An 18,612-nucleotide genomic window follows, 5' to 3' on the forward strand; every position below is an offset into this window, starting at 1 on the left:
GTCGACTTTGTTAAGATTTCTATTGGTCACACTTTTTGTATTTTAATTTTTTCCTAATTCATTAATTTTAAAAAATTATTAAAGAACTATTTTTAAATAATATTTTTTTTATAAACAACTGTGAAAAAAACTAAATGCTTTATCAAAGTACCTCGATCGTCCTTTAAGGAACTAAAAATTTTGTTCTTTATTTCGGTTTTTATTCGATTTGTCAGATCAAAAAAGGCCATATCGGGCCATATAGTTTGAGTTATTATTGAGTATATCAATGAAGAGAATGTGCTTGCATATTTTTTTTTTGCAAAAAAGACTTCTTAATAGGACCGGAACAATCTTACTTGTCGCTAAGCTTTCTAATGCGATAATGGCACATGTCAGAAAATTGTATAATAGGATATTCGCCGGACATCCAAGTTTCACAAAGTCTGCTTTTCGAAACACCTTTAAAAGAGTTGCGACAGATGGTAGGTCGACGGTATTCCGGTAGTTGTTCAATTTGGGTGGGAAATGAGTAGTCTTAAGACCTCATGATAACAAGCATGGCCCCTTTTTTACCATTTTTATTTTATTTTCTTGCTTTTATCAAGGAGTTGAAGAATCAAAGTTATGTGCAAAAACTGAAAATAATTTTTTTCAAAGTTAAATTATTTTCAAGTCAAATTGTTGAAATACTTAAATATTTACGAAAAATGTTCAGCAACTTCCTCAGACAGACATTTAACTTTTGAAGACCAATTTTCCATCAAAACGCCTTTCAAGTTCCAACTGACTGGTCACTCACGTGAAACACTGTTGCTAGTTGTCGTGGTCTGTCGTTACGATGAACTTTATATATTCTATAAAAGGGAGTGGTGACCCGGCAAATTCGGCATGTCGATTAACACCTGTCGTCATGTGATAGAAAAAGTATGTCAATTAAACCCTGAAAGGAAAAAAAAATAAACAAAAGAAATAAATTTTACAATATCTTTCAATTAAATGCAACAAATTTCGAAGAAATACCAAAAGTAACCTTAAGTCAAGTTGAGTAACAACGACGAACGTTGAGTGAGTTTCTCATTCTTCCCACACCATTCTCCATTCATTCACATCGTAACTTCAATAACTTGCATTTGGGTACTTCTTGCGTATGAATTTCTGTATAATACGCGACTTTAACGTCGCAGTAAGTCGCTCGTTTCGTTGCCTCATCAAAAAATATTTGTTCAGTTTGTTTCTGTTTGTCGTGTCTATCGGTCGAATACTACTGTGACTCTCTGTGTTAATATAAAAAATTATAAAAAAATTCAAAGCAAGATGTTCTGGAAGCAACTTCTCGGATTAGGTTTACTTTTGGTGGCTGTCGAATGCCAAAAGGTGAGTTCAAATTAAAATAATAGTTTCACAACTCCCTTGAAGTTTAATAATGATAAAATTAAAGCTTTAATTACTCCGCGTTAATAAGTCATTGAAAACAAAAATAATTATGTGCAAAAAATTATCTTAAATCATCGCGAAAAATTATGTGGGAATATTTTTAAAGCTTTCTAATGTTAATAAAAAAATTAAGCTCTTAACCGGCTCTTTAATTGCCCGCAAGGTAGTAGACAGTCTCAATGAAGACTTAATAAAAGTGTCAAAAAACTTGTTTGAATAAAATGAAGTTTTTTCGGTGGAAACAGGTTCATGAAATAATCTTTGTTTGTCTTTTATTGTTATTTTGACCATCATGCGCTTGTACAGACATAAATTAGCTCGTCTCTTAGATACATGATGAGAAACAATTTCTCGGTAATAAAAAAAATATTACACGATTTATTTTTTTGAGAGTGTGTGTGGTGCGTTTCTGTGAACGTTTGTTGCATATAAAGTAGACGACCGCGGGTCAACAAAGTTCATTTGTGTCCAATTTCTTTAAGATTTTTAACGGATCAGATGAAAGTTTTGTTTCTTTCTTTTAGGGCGTCTCCTCGTTCATTTACTTTTCAAAATTTATCGGTAACTTTGTTTATTTTAAAAGTTCGTGCTTTAATGGTAATTTTTCACTCAAACGTGTTAATCAAATGAATGCAAATTGTTAGTGTTTCAATTGTTTTTTACACCCAACAACAATGTTTCTCATTCATCATCATTATTTGAAAAAAAAATAACAAAATGCTTGTCTCATAATATTTTAAATAAAAACAAGAAAAAAAATGAGTCATGTAATTGTTTGTCATCATTCTAATATTCAATCATTCAGCTGTGATAAACCACGATTGTTTTCCGATGATTGGTGTTGATTTTTTTTATTTTTTGCAAAAATGACTTTGAAAAGCGAGAGTTGAAAATATCAATCTGTCAAGCGTTATATTGAAAGTTTATTCCGGCAAAAAAAAAAATAATAAAAATAATTTGACGAAAATCGTCGAAAATATGCATAATTTGAGCGCATTTTAATTTAATTATTTATTTTTTTAATTTTAAGTTTTTAATTTTTATTATTTTTTTAAATTTATTTGACGTTTTTATTTATTCTTTAATTTAATAGATTTTTAGAATTATTTTGAAACATTTTTGATTATTTTTCATTTTTTTTTTAAATTAAAATTAAAAAAATTATAAATAAAAAAAATTATAAAAATTAAATTAAATTAAAAATTAAATTAAATTAAATAATTAAATTTAATTTAAAATTTAATTAAAATAATTAAATAATTAAGTTTAAAAAAAAAATTATAAAATTAAAATTAAAATTAAATTAAATGTATTAAATTAAATTAAATTCTTTTTTAAATTTAATTTTTTTTATATGGTATTCATATAATTTTTAAAAAATTTATCAAATAATATTTTGATAATTTTATATTCAGACAATCATTTCAAAAAGATTTTTTGACCCAAAAAATCAAACCTTATCTTAAAATAAAAAAATCTAATAAAATCAGAAAAACTAATAAAAGAAACAGGAAAGGAAGAAAAAAAAACAAACTTGTTTATGAAATCATCGCGAATCTCATTGATAAAGTCTGTGAGATAATTCGTTAAATAATATTCTGCTTATATGTATATAAACATTTCAAGTTCTGAGAAAAAAAAATGCACATAAACTTATAATTTGTATTCAGTACGAAAATCTATCGATATTGATCGACATCTCTTCACAAAGCATCTTGTAGGGACTAATGCAGTATAGGTGAGGTAGGTCTCTCTTGTATAATTAACTAACGATCGATTCCTAAATAAATACTGGTTTCGAAGCATAAAATGCATACCAATAATGAGACGTTGAACGTTCTACCGACATTCGCTAAAAATACCTCATAATAAAGCATTCGCGAATATATTTAGGATTAAAAATGTCTGCGAAAGGAAAAAACTGCTGTTTAGTATTCGACAATAATAATATGAAAAAAAAAAATAAAATGAATTGACTAAAACTCCTAAAATAAATGTCTGTTGCATATTTTTGGTTTTTTGTGCAAGTTTGTTTTTAGGTTTTTACGAATGGTGATGTCATGATGTTTGTTTGTTTTTTTTAAGGTGCCGCGCTTCTTTTTGTGCACCTTCTTAACTCCTTACAACGACGACTACAACAAGTTTTTGCAATAAAATCATGTATCAATTTATGTTTTTTAATCATGTGCCATTTTGCAAGACAATACCTTGGAATTGTTTAATGTTTTGCTACCAATGAGCTAGACAATAAATTTTTTATTGTAATAAAATAAATATTAATATTCAGGTATTATAGTGGCAAATGATGATGACGATGGCAATTGTCGTTACATAATATGTCTTTTTGTTTCGTGCGGTGTAAAATAAAATAATTGTTTTTACCACGACGTTTTTACTGTTGATTTGCCGCAAATATTTATTGAAGAGAAAAAGTTCTTGACGTTTTTTATTTATTTTTAATTTAGCATTAAATGTGAGGCTAGACGATTTTTCTATAAGCGTATTTTCAAAAATCGATTAAAAATGTTATTAAGAATTATTTATTAATTCACTTTTTATTAATTTTTTTTATAAAAGCAATTGATATGAATTGTGTTAATTTTTTTAATTGATATTAGAGAAATTCTTAGTAAGATATTAAATTCAAGGATGAAATAAAACCTTAATTGTACGCTTAATTGACTAAGTGACATCATTTTTATATTAAACTTCGTAAAAGTTAAATTTTAAATTAATAGGAAATTATTAATTGCCATATTTCCTCAGAACTTATTTTTTTTTCTTTCGACTAATTTAAAAGAAAAAATTAAACTTATTCAGACAGAGCCACAATTTTTCTCTTTTCTAACTGTTCTAATAAAACATACAAAACACCTTGTTAACTTTTGCATTGTCTTTTGTTTCTCAGAACTCAAAAGAATAGAAGTTCTTTGGCATAAAACTGTAAAAAAAATGTGCATAACATTAGCAACAAGACTAATTTAATTCATAAAAGTTCTGAAAACAAAACGTAATTTACATTTACTTGTACATTTTTATTGCATGACCAGTGAAAAAAGGTGATATTATAAGTATACGTTTATAAAAATATTAAATCTTCATCTAACGACATAATGATAACGCTTAAACTTATTATTATTTATCTATTCCATCATTAACAATGCCGGTCTGGAGATTTTTTCTTATCAAGATTTTATTTTTTTTATTTCAATGAAACTTTGTTTTTCAACGTCGAGACTTTGAATTTATTAAAGAATGTTAATGTAATTGTCCTTCTTTTGTAAGGACTTGAACGACCTTTCTTTGACACAATTTTCACTTTTCTTTCTCCTCTTTCGTTCCAAATAGTGGCTAATAAAAGTGTAAAACTGTTTTTAACACGACACTCACGAAAAAAAAACACAAAGGCATAAAATTACAATAAAATTGTGGCAATAAATAAAAGTGTGCCTCGTACAAATGTTTTCTTATCCTTTAGGTCGTTGCAAAAATTGATTTAAGTTTTTTGTTCTTTCCCCATAAATTTGAAGAGTGAGATTAATTGACATTTTAATGGTCATGAAAGATGGAAGTTTTTACGAATGTACGTTCAATTGACTAATATATAAAAATTCCCAAAAAATGAAAAATTCAAAGCCTTGTAGTAAGTCAGGATATTGCAGAGGGCATCAGGTTGACGATGTCGTTTATGTCGCCATCATATCTCAGTAATGGGCAATTGGACAAAATATAATTCATTGTTTGTCGAGCTTCTCTGCATTCGCAAGCTGGAGTGTTTTTAATCTTCGATTTGAACAGCATATCGGCTTCCAGTCAAAATTGCATTTTGTGGAGATGTTATTTAAAAAACGATTGATAAAAACGAATCAAAGCCAGTGCGCCAAGTGTTCAATTAAATTTGATTAGGACTTAATTACAAGGACTAAGAGTCAGAGTTGTTGATACATATATGTATTGCTTTTCTGGAATTATATGGATTTTGGATTTTTTTTAACATTGAAAGATGATTTTACCATATATTCTTTGTCAAAATCAACTATCATAAAGAGAAGACATATTTCCATTTTTTTTTACCCAGTTTGCGGAAAATTCGTGTTGAACTGTTAAATTTCTTAATTTACGTGTGGCAATTAAACCATCTAGATTTTTCATAATACTTTGTCTTCTGTTGTAACTTTTCACAATATGATTTCACAATACGATTCTTTAGACGGAATAGATTGTTAGCAAAGAATGTAGCGATTTAATATTCAGTTTGATAAAATTTTCACTACCTTCGATCAAATTTTGCATCAAGTATTTACTGATTAATATTCCGCTTTATTTGTTTTTATTTTTATGACTTTTGTCAACTTTTTGTTATTAACTTCAGTTTGACCTTCGCTTCAACAAAAGTTAGAAATTTATTTCATTGTTGATGGAAATATCTCCCTATTAATAATTTGCATACATATTTCCCTCCCCCAAAAAAATTCTAAATATTTATGAAAAATTTGCAACGGCCTTTTTACGCCGTTTTTATAGCCAAATTTCACAACATAAAAGGATATTTATGTAAAATTTTTCTCGACCTTAATTTCGCCTTATCTTGATTTTTGATTTAATTTTTGTGTCAAACGGACTGGACTCACGAAGACCTTATGTCAAGACAGTCTGTCTATTACACAAAAAAAAACTAAATTACTATATTTAGAAGTACATATAATTCAGCACTACATAATGAGCGAAACACGTTTTAGAAAGCAAAAACAGCGAGTATTTATCACCAACACGGCATTTTGCACCAAGTCGAAGAAAACTATTTCAGGTTTTGTGTTGATGCTATAATTTTGATAACATTGCACTCGGTTGTGCAATAATAAGGTAGTAGCTTGTTTCTGACTGAAAAAGGGAGTGTAATGGGTCGATGAACCACTTTCTACTTTTTTCCTAACAAAAATGTTCACATTACCAATTAACAACTTTTTCTTTGTTTTTTCTTCCAGTTGCCCGTTCAAGTTTACTACGAATCACTTTGCCCGGATAGCGCTAAATTCATCAACACCCAATTGGCGCCCATCGCGAAAGATCTCTTGCAATACGTAGAATTGATGCTTATCCCGTACGGCAAATCGAGTCACATCACCCAAGGCTCCGACGTTATCTTCACCTGCCATCACGGACCCAACGAGTGCTACGGCAACAAAATCCACGCTTGTGTCGTCGAAAATGTCAAAACTGACTCGTTCCGCAACGAAACGCAAGACGAACTCGTCCTGAACTACGTTGACTGCTTGATGAGTTTGTCGCGTCGTGATGCTGCCTTCCCCATTGAAAAATGCGCCAAATCTGTGCAATATAAGATGTGGGAAAATATCGAGGAATGCGCCAATTCGACAATGGGCAGCAAAATTTTGCAAAAATTCGGCGAAGAAACGATGCAATTCCAAAGTCCCTTGAAGAGTGTCCCGACTGTCGTTTTTGACAAATCCTATTCGGAAGAATTGCAGAACAAGGGTGTTGAAGATTTCCGCATGACTTTGTGTGCACAACTCCATAAGAAGAATGTTCATGCCAAGGAATGTCACGATCACTCAGCTGCTCCCGCAACAACTTTCAGCATGGTCTCCATCGTGTTTACCACACTTTTGGCCATCTTCTACCATTAAAAAGAGAGAAAAAATGATGATCTGCGAAAAATGAGTCCGTCCGTACAAAAAAAAAACTTAAATTAGATGCTAAGAAGAAGTTACTGTGCTTAGAATGTTAACGAAAAATGTTCTTTTATTAAGAAATAAATAGATGACGCTCCATTTGTGACGTAAAATTCATTAATGTTTTATTTAATTTTTTTTCTTCGAATCCTAAGATCGTTTCTCAAATTTAAAATATTAATTTTTTCAGAAAAAAAAATTATTTCATTCATATATTTTTCAAAAGAATTTAGACTGATTCTAAAACCCCAAAAACTTTGTTCAAAATTTAAAAAAAATTATTAGAAATTGCGGTAAAGCCAAATGACTGAAGTGTTAATTTTTTCAAAATTTTCTTCTGAAAAAAATAATAAAAAAAAAACAAAAATTGTTACAAAAAAAAAAAATTAAGTAAAAAAAAAATCATAAAAATTTTTTAACAAATAGGTATTTGAATTTTTTTTTTGAAGAAAAAAACTAGTCAAAAAAGTAAAAAACAAACGCAATTTTTGCTAAATTTTGAGATTACATTTTTTTTAGATCTTCACTTTTTTCATCTAAAATCGTAAAAAAATTTGTAAAATTAAATTTTTTTTTTAAATTAATTTTAATTTTAAAAAATTAAAATTTTTTGATTTGCTTGTTTAAATTTTATTTTATTTAAATTTTAATTGATTTTTAAAAAAAATTTTTTTTCAGCCCAGTTTAATTTTTAAGAGAAAATCAGATAATATGAAATGAAATTTTTCGTTAAAACTCGTTGGATTTTTTAAAAACTATTGGATTTTATTTTTAAGCATGAAAGTTTAAAAATTTCCCCATTTTTCCATTAAATTGTTTTTTTTTTTCTTTTAAGATCTTCGAAATGTTGTTAAAAAATTCCTTGAAATTGAATTTCTTTGTTCTGAAAATTATTCCACAATTTCTCAAAACTCTAATTTTATTAATTTAATCCACTTTTATTGCAAAAAAATTCTCTAAACTAACATCAACGACACCCCCTTCTACATGATAACGCACAAAGTCCCATCAATATCCGAAGAAGGCGGAATTTCTCCCTTCATTTCTCGCGACTTCATGTACAAATAAGATTTTTCATAGTCCTTGGAGATCGCCTCTGGCAACGGAGCACTCCAATTTTCCGGCGGTTTATCACGTCTGGTCCACACATCGTTCGCATAATGTCCCTTAAAGCGTTCTCGTCTTCGTTCTTTTTCACTTTCGATCAGTGCACGAGCTGCCTTCAGATCTTTCGACTTTAGGAATTTGGTGCAATTGTCATAATCGCGTCGCCATGGCATGCAATCTGTGGGTTCGCCATGCACAAAATATTGCTGAAAACGGGCTTTGATGCTCTTGCAGTCCTTGTATTCTTCGTAATAAACGTCACATGGTCGAATCTGAAAAGCGGTGAAGAAATTTTTTTTTTCTGAATTTTCATAGGGATTTTTTACTTACCTGCCACGTTTCCGGTAGTTCTGACACAAAAGTGTCACTCGAACTAATTTCTGGCATTTTTGGGAGGTGCCAAGTCTTAAATTCAATGAAAAATTAGAAAAATTTCGGGATTATCTAATTGGAAATTGATGTAAACAAAAGTACCGAAAATTCTGAATTAGCGTGTTGGCAATTTTAGAGTCCAATCTGTCAAAACATTCGAAAAAAAAACAAACAAAAAAGAGCTCCGGGAGGATAAATCATCAAAATCTCGACTAAAATGTATTAAATCAGTGGAAAAAAATGGACTCAACACCGGAAAATCCAGCAAAAAAGTGCCGAATTTGTCTGCAAGAGACATTCACAGGCATAATCTCGCTCCAAACGCCCGTTCCCTGCGAGACAGGCACTTATGCGGAGCTCTATGAGACTGTAACTGGCCTGACACCCGATCGGGGATCCCAATTCCTGTGCAAAACATGTACGGAAGACCTCCTCAGTTCGTACGAGTTCAAAAAACGCGTCGAGCACTGCGAAAAAGTCTGGGGCGTCGACATAAAATTGGAAGAAGTCGAGCCAAAAGTCACAGAAATTGAAGTGAAACCCGATGCAGAAGCTTTAGTCTTTGTTTCTACCCTGATTTCGGAAGCAGAAACAATTCCAGCTGTCAAAAGTGAGAGAATTCCCAACGAAAATGACTTTTCGTGGCAAGAAGACAGTTCCGACGAAACTTCTACGAAAAATTTCGACGATGAGGAAACTTGTCCGTACTGCAATGGCACGTTTAATGCCTCAAAATTACTGAAACACTGCAAAAATGTCCACAAAGGCGCAAAAATGAGTTGTCTCGATTGCCCGAAAGAATTCACAATTCCGTCACAGCTCGCGAAACATCGTCGTAAGAAACACGGAAGCAGCGATATTGACGGCAAATACGAATTAACGTTCCCCAATCGACGCGAATCTCCCCCACGAAGTACTGTCAAGCGAGAAAAACCAAAAACGTACGAATGTCCCTTTTGTTCGGAGATTTTTAACGTGAAACATCGGCTCGTGCAACACAAAAAACAGAAACATCCGGGTCAGAAACCCTCGAAGAGAGATCCGAATGAGCAAACAATCTGCCCGGAATGCGGAATTATGGTTTTTGTGCGTGCCCTGGAGCGACATCGACGCACGGCACACGATGCTAGTCCCCGAGAAACGTTCATTTGTGATTTGTGTGGCGCCAAACTCGTGTCCAAGGTAGGCATGAATATCCATATGCAGCTGAAACACTTGAATACGACGTTCTTTTGTCGACATTGCACGGAAAATTTTCCGACGCCGGGCATCAGGAGGACGCACGAGATTCGTTTTCACACGAAAAATTACAAGCATTTGTGCCATTTGTGCGATAAGAAGTTTATCACGGGCGTTCATTTGCGGAAACATTTGAATTCACACACGGGCGAGAAGAAATTTCCATGTGAGCAGTGCGGGATGAGGCTTTCCACGAAGGATGGGCTGAAAAGGCATGCAGCTACGCATTCAGGTGAGGTTCTGAAATACACGAAAATTATTTTTTTATTGACACAAGTTGAAATTTGTCTAAAACTTTTTTTGAGAAATTAATTTTTAGATTTGAAAGTAAAAAAAAAACAAAAAATTAGAGAATTTTAAAAAAAATTCATTCATATTTTTGTGGTTTTTGAAAATTTTAAAAATTAAATTTTTTCAAAAAATTATTCATAAGATAAGAAAAAAAATTATTTTATTAAAATTTGTATTTTTATAAACATTTTCCTAAAACTCATATTAATAATTTTATTTAAATTTTTTAAATATTTTTTTAATTTTTTTTTTTATTTTTTCAATTTTTTTTGTTATTTTTTTTTAATTTTTAAAATTTTTTAATATTTTTTAACAATTTTTTTTTTAATTTTAAAATTTTTCTTTTTACAAAGAAATTTTTTAATCTTTTTCTCATTGTAGAAATTTTCTCCAAAATTCTTACTTGAAAGCTTTTTTTACAAGTTAAAAAAAAATGGTTGGAAAGAAATTTTTAATTTAAATTTTAATTTCATTTTTAATTTTTTAAAAATATTTTTTTTTTCAATGAATTTTAAATCATTTGTTAAAAAAACAGAAGACATTCCAAATTAAAATATTTTTTTTTAATTAAATTTTCTTTGAAATTTTGTTTTAAATTTTGATTTTTCAAAAAAAATGACAAAAAATTTTAAAAATATTTTTTGTTCTAATTCATCAAATTTTAATTAAAAATTTAAAATTTTGAATTGATTTCGAAGATCAAAATTTAAAAATTTTATTTGGAAAAACTTATTAAAAAATGCTTTAAAAAAATGTGGAAACTGGTTTGAAAACTTTGACATTTAATTATGAAATTTATCCAAAGATTTTTATAAAAATTCTCTTAAAATAAAAAAATTTATTAAAAATTAATTTTATTTTTCTTTTTTTCCAGATGAACGTCCTTTCGCATGCGAAATCTGCGGATTGGGCTTCAAAACCGCTCATGTCATGCGAATGCACATGAAAAGTCACAAAGAATGGGATTACGGTAAAATTTTCCTCATTTTTCCCTTTTTTCCATTAAAAATTTTCATCTCCAACTCTCTTGTAGAATGTCCCGTTTGTGGCCAAAAATTCCTGGTAAACCAAGCACTTCGTATCCACGTGACACGAAATCATCCGGAATACCAACTTCCTCCGCCGGGCACCGTCATGAACAAAAGCGCCCTCAAACGCATCCAAGAAATCAAGGAAAAATACGGAACGGATAACGTCACAGTCGCCATGCTGGGCACAAATCGCGGCAATCGACGAAATCCGACGACGACGAATAATCAGTCACATCAAACTTCTACATCACAAAATACTTAAAAAAAATTAATAATAAAAAATATTTTTTTTATTTTATTTCTCGTGCACTTTCATGTGCGAATTTAGATAATTTTTAGTTTTGAACGTTGATTCGCAAATGGAACATTTAAAGGGACGATTGTCAGTGTGGATGTACATGTGATTTTTCAAGATGTATCGCCGTTTAAACTTTTTCTCACAAATGGCACACTGGAAATTGGCTTCTCCCGTATGCGTGGCAAAGTGATCCCTTAAATTTGTCGGATTGAAACACCTTAAGCCGCAAATGGAGCACACATGCTTGAACTCTGTGTGGGTTTTTATTTCGTGATATCGTCGCGAACCGACATTCGGGAACATTTGGTCGCAATGACGACACTTTATGGGCTTCCGTTCCATGTGCGCATACTTGATGTGGTTCGTTATGGAAATTTTTGTGGAATAATTGTTGCCGCAAATGTCACAAATGAAGCAGCCAGCAGCGAATTTCGAGTGTACGAGCTCGATGTGGATCTTTAACGAGGAAACTTTCATCGATTTGCCGCATTGGGGACACAATGTCGTCTCCTTGAGATGCGGATCCTTCTTGTTAACCGGCATCGGGATGCCATATTCCTCGAATTGATGTTTCCCCAGTTGACCACGTGTCTTGAAAATTTTGTTGCATTTCAGACATTGATGCAAAAGTCCCGTGCGACCATCGAGACGGCGCGTTACGATTCTTTTGTAGGTTTTGTGAGCGTTTTTGAGATGTCTCGCGATCTGGTAGTCGAAAAAGTAGGTGATATCACAACCCTCATGTGGGCAATTTTTCTCCTGATCCTTATGCGTTTCGTTACAATGCCCAACGAGAGCCATGCCATAACCGGAAAAATCGCGACAAAACGGACAAAGCATGGTTTTTACGGAATTTTTGCTGTGACATTTGATTTTGTGTTTGTACATTTGGAATTGCAACTCACATCTGAACCGGCAATCCTCCTCGTCGCATTCCATCTTTCTTCCGTCGTGTTCGTGATGAATGTGATCGATGATACTTCCAATAGTTTTGAAGATTTCCGTGCAAAAGGGACATTTAAATTTGTCACCTTCGATCGGATCCCAGGTATTTTGGCTCAAAAGTTCGTCTAATTTCTTTTTTCGTTCTTCATCTTCTTCCGATTTCGGTTCTTCTTCATTTTCCGACATTCTCTCGTCCTTCACGTCGTCAACTTCGTCGCTGCTGACCGAGTCACGATCATCATTTTCGCTGAAAAAGCTCTTCTTTTTTCATCGAATCCTCGTCCATGAACTCGGGAACGCAAATAATTGTGCTCGGCATTTGTGGTTCCTCTTCTTTTTCCCAAAATTTCTCTTCCGGCTCGTTTTGTTGCTCTTCGGCGACTTCCTTTTTCACTCCCGTGGGAAATCTTTCGTAGACTTTTTCGCTGCGCAGACATTTTTTCTTGAAATCAAATGCCACGGAAAGGTCAATGGAGCAAACGCGACACAAAAATTGAGGACCGCTCTCCAAAACTCGATGAAATCCCGTCACGTACTGATAAATGTCGGCATAGGAAATTCTGCCGAAAGGAACTCGTTCTCTCAGTGAAACGACATCTTTTTTGGCTTCTCGTCGACAAATTCTGCACTTTATGGCAGTGCCGACTTGCATTTCGAGCGGTTTTTACTGGAGTTTTACTGAATTAAATTATTTTTTGGGGTTCTGGGTTTTGTTTGTCAACAAATAAATGAATTATTAAGACAGGTAAGCAAAATTTAAAATATTTTAGTACTTTTCGTTAAAATTGCTTACAGGCGAAATGAACATAAAAATGCTTTCAGTTCAAGCAATTTTCAAATTCTGCAAATTTTTTATATTAATTTTATTTAATTTTTTATTTTATTTTAGGCCGCTCCAAATTTTTTTTAATTTTTTAAAAATTTAAACAAAAAAAAAATTTCAAAAACTGAAATTTTTGAAAAATAATTTTTTTTAAGAATAAATTTTCAAAAAAAATTCATTTTTATAAAAAATTCTTAACTTTTTTAAAAAATTAAAATTTCTTAAAAAAAAAAAACAAAAACATTGAAAATTTTTATTTTCCTTAAAAAAAAATCTGACCTTTTTTGAAATAATTTTTAAATTTTGCTTAAAAAAATATTTTTTAAAGTCTTAATTGAATGTTTTCCTTATTTTGACCTTAAAATTATTTTTATTTTCCTTAAAAAAAATTTTTTTTCATTAACGCTAAGTAATTTTTCATTTACAGATTGTTAACTGGTTCATGATATTTGCCTTAAAAACTTAAAAAAAAAGTTTCAAATTAATTGCCACTCAAACTGGGTGCCATTGAAAAAACCTCGTAATCCAGAATATTAAAATTATATTCGCCCAACAGACTGTTTTCACCGTTTAAACTGCTATAAGTGTGTCCCAGATTCGAGTACGAGTCTGTATTCAAGTTGCATTTATCGCTGATGTACAAATCAGCTCCTGCTCCAAAAATCGGTCCGCATCCGATGTGATAGCAAATCGCATAAAGTTTCTTCGCGATGTCATATTTCTTCGCCTGGCTGTTTTCATTGCAACTAAATAAAAATGCGTGATCCGAATAAATATATCCGCCTTTTTTGTTCGAAAATGGAACATCCGTAAATCCGCCGCACACAGATTTATCGTTTCCCTAAAAAAAAATTTTTTAATTTAACAAATTTTCTTTAAAAATTAATGAAAAAAAATTTTTACCATCACGATAATGTAAATCGGTGCAATTCCGTCGCACATTTTATGAAACATCGAGGCAGAAAAATCGTGTTGCGACGCTTTGTAAATTAGCTGCCAGTTTTGCTTTGGAGTTCCGAACCATTCGTTCAACGTGATTTGCAGCGGAAGTTTGTCATTTTTCAGAATTGTTGAATTTTGAAAAAAGTTGATGCTCATGCGAGCCCGTAACCGGTCACCTTCGGTAAAATTGCTGCTTGGATTGTTGCTTGAAGCGGTTTTACTTGCATTTAAAGCGGCGTGACGATAACGTTCCAGCACAAATTCCATGGGAACTGCTCCCGTGGGCTCAACTTCTTCAGCGAAAACTTTGCCTTTTTCGGAAATTGAGAAAATTAGGAAATAATTTTATGGAAATGACGAAATTTATACATACTGTCAATTAAAAGTAAGCGAATGTAACTCATCACTGGAGATAATTGTTGGCAAACTCGATGTCTTTCCTCGGCAGTCCAGTGAGCAAGTGGTTGGGTAACGCCAGCATTGTATTTTGCCCATCTTAAAACGCTCCTAAAATTAAAAATTTTAAATTGATCAAAAATCAAACTCTAAAATATTTTGAGAATTCCGGTTCAATGAATTTTTTAAAGTATTTTGGTCAAAAGCTGATTTTTTTTGCAGTTTCAATTTTTTAGCAGTTTTGAGTTATAAAATGATTAAAAATGATAAGTTAGAGACCCCTGACAAATTTTTATCCATTTAGAGCAAGATTTGACAAAAATTGCTTTGACACAGTTTTTGACATAGTTTTTGACACAGTTTTGCTCTTGATTTAGTTTTCAAATCAAAACTGTTTTTTAAAGTTATAAAATGATTAAAAAATTTTTATCCATTTGGAGCAAAATTTGATTTTTTTCAGTTTCAATTTTTTAGCAGTTTTAAGTTATAAAATGATTAAAAATGATAAATTAGAGCCCTCTGACAAATTTTTATCCATTTGGAGCAAAATTTGACAAAAATTGCTTTGACACAGTTTTTGACACAGTTTTTTTGCTCTTGATTTAGTTTTTAAAACAAAACTGTGTCAAAGAAAAAATTTTTTTTCAGTTTCAATTTTTTAGCAGTTTTGAGTTATAAAATGATTAAAAATGATAAATTAGAGCCCTCTGATAAATTTTTATCCATTTGGAGCAAAATTTGACAAAAATTGCTTTGACACAGTTTTTGACACAGTTTTTTTGCTCTTGATTTAGTTTTTAAAACAAAACTGTGTCAAAGAAAAAATTTTTTTTTCAGTTTCAATTTTTTAGCAGTTTTAAGTTATAAAATGATTAAAAATGATAAATTAGAGCCCTCTGACAAATTTTTATCCATTTGGAGCAAAATTTGACAAAAATTGCTTTGACACAGTTTTTTTGCTCTTGATTTAGTTTTTAAAACAAAACTGTGTCAAAGAAAAAAAAATTTTTCAGTTTCAATTTTTTAGCAGTTTTGAGTTATAAAATGATTAAAAATGATAAATTAGAGCCCTCTGACAAATTTTTATCCATTTGGAGCAAAATTTGACAGTTTTTTTGCTCTTGATTTAGTTTTTAAAACAAAACTATGTCAAAGAAAAAAATTTTTTTCAGTTTCAATTTTTTAGCAGTTTTGAGTTATAAAATGATTAAAAATGATAAATTAGAGCCCTCTGACAAATTTTTATCCATTTGGAGCAAAATTTGACAAAAATTGCTTTGACACAGTTTTTGACACAGTTTTGCTCTTGATTTAGTTTTTAAAACAAAACTGTGTCAAAGAAAAAATTTTTTTTCAGTTTCAATTTTTTAGCAGTTTTGAGTTATAAAATGATTAAAAATGATAAATTAGAGCCCTCTGACAAATTTTTATCCATTTGGAGCAAAATTTGACAAAAATTGCTTTGACACAGTTTTGCTCTTGATTTAGTTTTTAAAACAAAACTATGTCAAAGAAATTTTTTTTTTCATTTTCAATATTTTGGCAGTTTTGAGTTATAAATCGATTAAAAATGATAAATTAGAGCCCCTGTGTAAATTTATAAAACTACCTGAAAACATCTGCTTCATCCATAGCAAAATCGTCCGATGAAATAACTTTAATTAAAGTCTCTTTTTTACAATTGAGAAATGAATTACTTTTCACGCATTCAACGGCATTTTCTTCAATAAAATTTATACATTTTTCCATGAAAACAGAGTTGGAAAGTTTATTTGAAACCTACAAATATCGAAAATAAATAAAAATAATTTTAAAAATAACAGACAAAAATTTACCTCCATTGCAGCTTCAAACAACAAAAATGCATTGTGGACTGATAAGGTTGAGATAACGTATTCCTGAAAGAAAAAAAAATAAATTTTAGAAAAAAATTTAAATTAAAGGTTTTAATGATAAGTACCTCACATGCATCCTTTAGCTCATCAACTCCAAAATCTTGAGCACATGCCATCATTTCGAATACTTTTGAGTCTTGCAACCTAAAAAAAGGATGAAATTTTATTTAATTTTCTTAAAAATTGAATTTTAATGAAAAATATCAAAGAATCGTTTTAAAAAAATGTTTGCAAAAAAAAAATAAGAAATTGAATTTTTAGAGAAAAATTTAGAAAACTTTGGTTTAAAAATATTTAAAAAAAAAAATTCCAAAAAAGCCTAAAAAGAAGTAACTGAGGTTCTTTTAAGTGAATCACCTCTATAATACTCACATTATTTTCGCAGTGTAAACATATAAAATAAACTGCTTGAAAATGTCCGAAGTAATATGAGGCAATCTGATGCTAATTATGTTGTTATTAGCAATCGACACTGTACATCCTGCAAGAAAAAAAATCACGTATGCTCATCAAAAATTTTACATCCAAAAATATTTTTACCTGGTATTTTGCAAATTTCTGTTCTTTTTGTCGTTTGGAAGCTCTTGCATCTGGCTTGCATGATGATTTTGTGAGCATAAATTTTTTCCACAGATTCCTCTTCTCCCAATAGAAATACTGGAATTTAATCGAAAGTTAGGAGAAATTACGTGAATTTACGATGTAAAATTACCAATGTCTCCCGTTTTCTCCGCTGTTTCACTTAAACGACGAAAATCCTCGATTAATTTTAGTTGTGGACTTCCCACAACTTTGTCATTGATTCGAGGTCCCATTTTTGCACCGAAAAAGGATGAGTTTTTATATTTTTATTTTATTTTTTTATTAAATAAATGTGGAGTTGATGTTTGTGGTCCAAACAAATAATTCGCTTGTGTTTAGATGAATGAAGTATTCTTGTTCATTCTTTATTACATTTTACAAAAACCGGTTTTCTCACAAAGCGTAAAAGTGAACAGAATTTCAGCAGGTACCACAGAGATAAAAAAATAACCACAGAGTAACAGGTTGAATTTGAATAAAAAAAAAATAATTAAATTAAAGTTTTTTTTTAAAGATTTAAATTTTTATTTAATTCAATTTAAATATTTTCTTTAATAAGGTTTTGGCCTTGAGCAAAAATGTTTCAATATTTTTTTTTTATTTTCTGGACAAATATTGTTAAAAAATTACTAATATTTCAATAAAAATTTGTTAAAATAATTTTTAATATTTTAAAAAAATTTTCAATAAAATTTTAAATTAATTTTTATAGAATTTATATTGTATTTGCCCAAAAATATCCGTTCTCACGCGTTTTCGCAAAAACTATGCGTTTCCGAGCATATGTTTCATGGAGAAAAGTGATTCTTATGACTCAAGGAATGTTACATTACTCCTTCTTTCTTTACCACTAAAAATTTGTCAGCAGTTATATTTTTTATAGTTTTTGAAAACCGTGCTTAGCACTATAAAGTATGAAATAAAAAAAGATACATAAAAAAATAAAAAAAAAAAAATATTAAAAAAATATTAAAAAAATATAAAAAATAAAAAAATAATATTAAAAAATGTATCGTTTGAAGTTTTCAACTTCTAAAACAAATTTATATTGAAAAAAAAAAATAAAAAAAAACAAACTATAAAGTATGAAACAAGTTATTTAAGAGAGGGAGTTATATCAAACTTTGAATTTCTTGCTAAGTTCGTCAAACTTTTAGGGTCAAGATTTAAATATACCCCTGATTAAAATAATATAAATTTTGGGCAACAGACATTAAAATAACATAACATTTATTCGGAAAAGAGATTAATTCATATTCAACACAATTGCCCAAAATTTATATTATTTTAATCAGGGGTATATTTTAATCTTGACCCTAAAAGTTTGACGAACTTAGCAAGAAATTCAAAGTTTGATATAACTCCCTCTCTTAAAGAACTTGTTTCATGCTTTATATAACGTCCGAAGTTTTCAAAATAAAGTCGACCAACTCCGCGCTAAACTCCAATTTTTTGAAGTCGACTCTATCAAAACTCATGGAAATCATCTTCAGAATGACTTTTTATTCAGTTTCAAGCTTAAAATTGCTCAAAAATTGACTTGGTACAAAAAACTCGATTTTTTGTCAGCATGAGGAAGAAT

At 30.3% G+C, this 18,612-nt stretch overlaps 5 protein-coding genes across 5 annotated transcripts; 2 read left to right on the forward strand and 3 right to left on the reverse strand.

Moving 5' to 3' along the window:
- Positions 1-1,214: 1,214 nt before the first annotated feature.
- LOC134830164 (GILT-like protein 1) lies at positions 1,215-7,224 on the forward strand. The gene is made up of 2 exons (XM_063843554.1): positions 1,215-1,356; positions 6,402-7,224. Exons 1-2 carry the CDS (start codon positions 1,297-1,299, stop codon positions 7,062-7,064), a joined length of 723 nt encoding a protein of 240 aa, XP_063699624.1. The 5' UTR covers positions 1,215-1,296; the 3' UTR covers positions 7,065-7,224.
- A 640-nt stretch (positions 7,225-7,864) lies between these two features.
- LOC134831135 (synaptic plasticity regulator PANTS) lies at positions 7,865-8,685 on the reverse strand. The gene is made up of 2 exons (XM_063844792.1): positions 8,547-8,685; positions 7,865-8,488 (listed from the first exon to the last, which is right to left on the reverse strand). The coding sequence occupies exons 1-2, from the start codon at positions 8,601-8,603 to the stop codon at positions 8,093-8,095; spliced, it is 453 nt and encodes a 150-aa protein (XP_063700862.1). The 5' UTR covers positions 8,604-8,685; the 3' UTR covers positions 7,865-8,092.
- A 70-nt stretch (positions 8,686-8,755) lies between these two features.
- LOC134831133 (zinc finger protein 571-like) lies at positions 8,756-11,552 on the forward strand. The gene is made up of 3 exons (XM_063844790.1): positions 8,756-10,059; positions 10,993-11,088; positions 11,152-11,552. Exons 1-3 carry the CDS (start codon positions 8,829-8,831, stop codon positions 11,409-11,411), a joined length of 1,587 nt encoding a protein of 528 aa, XP_063700860.1. The 5' UTR covers positions 8,756-8,828; the 3' UTR covers positions 11,412-11,552.
- Positions 11,418-12,717, reverse strand: LOC134831134 (zinc finger protein 816-like). The gene has a single exon (XM_063844791.1). The coding sequence runs from the start codon at positions 12,576-12,578 to the stop codon at positions 11,445-11,447; it is 1,134 nt and encodes a 377-aa protein (XP_063700861.1). The 5' UTR covers positions 12,579-12,717; the 3' UTR covers positions 11,418-11,444.
- Positions 12,718-13,624: 907 nt separating this feature from the next.
- On the reverse strand, positions 13,625-17,263 carry LOC134828497 (uncharacterized). Its single transcript, XM_063841476.1, has 9 exons — positions 17,161-17,263; positions 16,989-17,105; positions 16,821-16,929; positions 16,514-16,592; positions 16,389-16,451; positions 16,163-16,332; positions 14,531-14,664; positions 14,119-14,468; positions 13,625-14,056 (listed from the first exon to the last, which is right to left on the reverse strand). Exons 1-9 carry the CDS (start codon positions 17,261-17,263, stop codon positions 13,697-13,699), a joined length of 1,485 nt encoding a protein of 494 aa, XP_063697546.1. The 3' UTR covers positions 13,625-13,696.
- Positions 17,264-18,612: the final 1,349 nt, after the last annotated feature.

Source organism: Culicoides brevitarsis, chromosome 2, assembly GCF_036172545.1.
Source record: "Culicoides brevitarsis isolate CSIRO-B50_1 chromosome 2, AGI_CSIRO_Cbre_v1, whole genome shotgun sequence".
Classification (NCBI taxonomy): domain Eukaryota; kingdom Metazoa; phylum Arthropoda; class Insecta; order Diptera; family Ceratopogonidae; genus Culicoides; species Culicoides brevitarsis.

Excerpts from the sequence above, each read along its gene's own strand:
- LOC134831134 (XM_063844791.1), bottom strand. The coding sequence starts at position 12,578 with ATGTCGGAAAATGAAGAAGAACCGAAATCGGAAGAAGATGAAGAACGA.
- LOC134828497 (XM_063841476.1), bottom strand. The coding sequence starts at position 17,263 with ATGGGACCTCGAATCAATGACAAAGTTGTGGGAAGTCCACAACTAAAA. Across the intron at positions 16,930-16,988 it reads AGAAATTTGCAAAATACCAG|GATGTACAGTGTCGATTGCT; the intron begins GTAAAAATATTT and ends TTTTTCTTGCAG. Across the intron at positions 14,469-14,530 it reads TCGCTTACTTTTAATTGACA|GCAAAGTTTTCGCTGAAGAA; the intron begins GTATGTATAAAT and ends TTTCCGAAAAAG.
- LOC134830164 (XM_063843554.1), top strand. The coding sequence starts at position 1,297 with ATGTTCTGGAAGCAACTTCTCGGATTAGGTTTACTTTTGGTGGCTGTC. Across the intron at positions 1,357-6,401 it reads TGGCTGTCGAATGCCAAAAG|TTGCCCGTTCAAGTTTACTA; the intron begins GTGAGTTCAAAT and ends TTTTTCTTCCAG.
- LOC134831135 (XM_063844792.1), bottom strand. The coding sequence starts at position 8,603 with ATGCCAGAAATTAGTTCGAGTGACACTTTTGTGTCAGAACTACCGGAA. Across the intron at positions 8,489-8,546 it reads AACTACCGGAAACGTGGCAG|ATTCGACCATGTGACGTTTA; the intron begins GTAAGTAAAAAA and ends ACCGCTTTTCAG.
- LOC134831133 (XM_063844790.1), top strand. The coding sequence starts at position 8,829 with ATGGACTCAACACCGGAAAATCCAGCAAAAAAGTGCCGAATTTGTCTG. Across the intron at positions 10,060-10,992 it reads GCATGCAGCTACGCATTCAG|ATGAACGTCCTTTCGCATGC; the intron begins GTGAGGTTCTGA and ends CTTTTTTTCCAG. Across the intron at positions 11,089-11,151 it reads TCACAAAGAATGGGATTACG|AATGTCCCGTTTGTGGCCAA; the intron begins GTAAAATTTTCC and ends ACTCTCTTGTAG.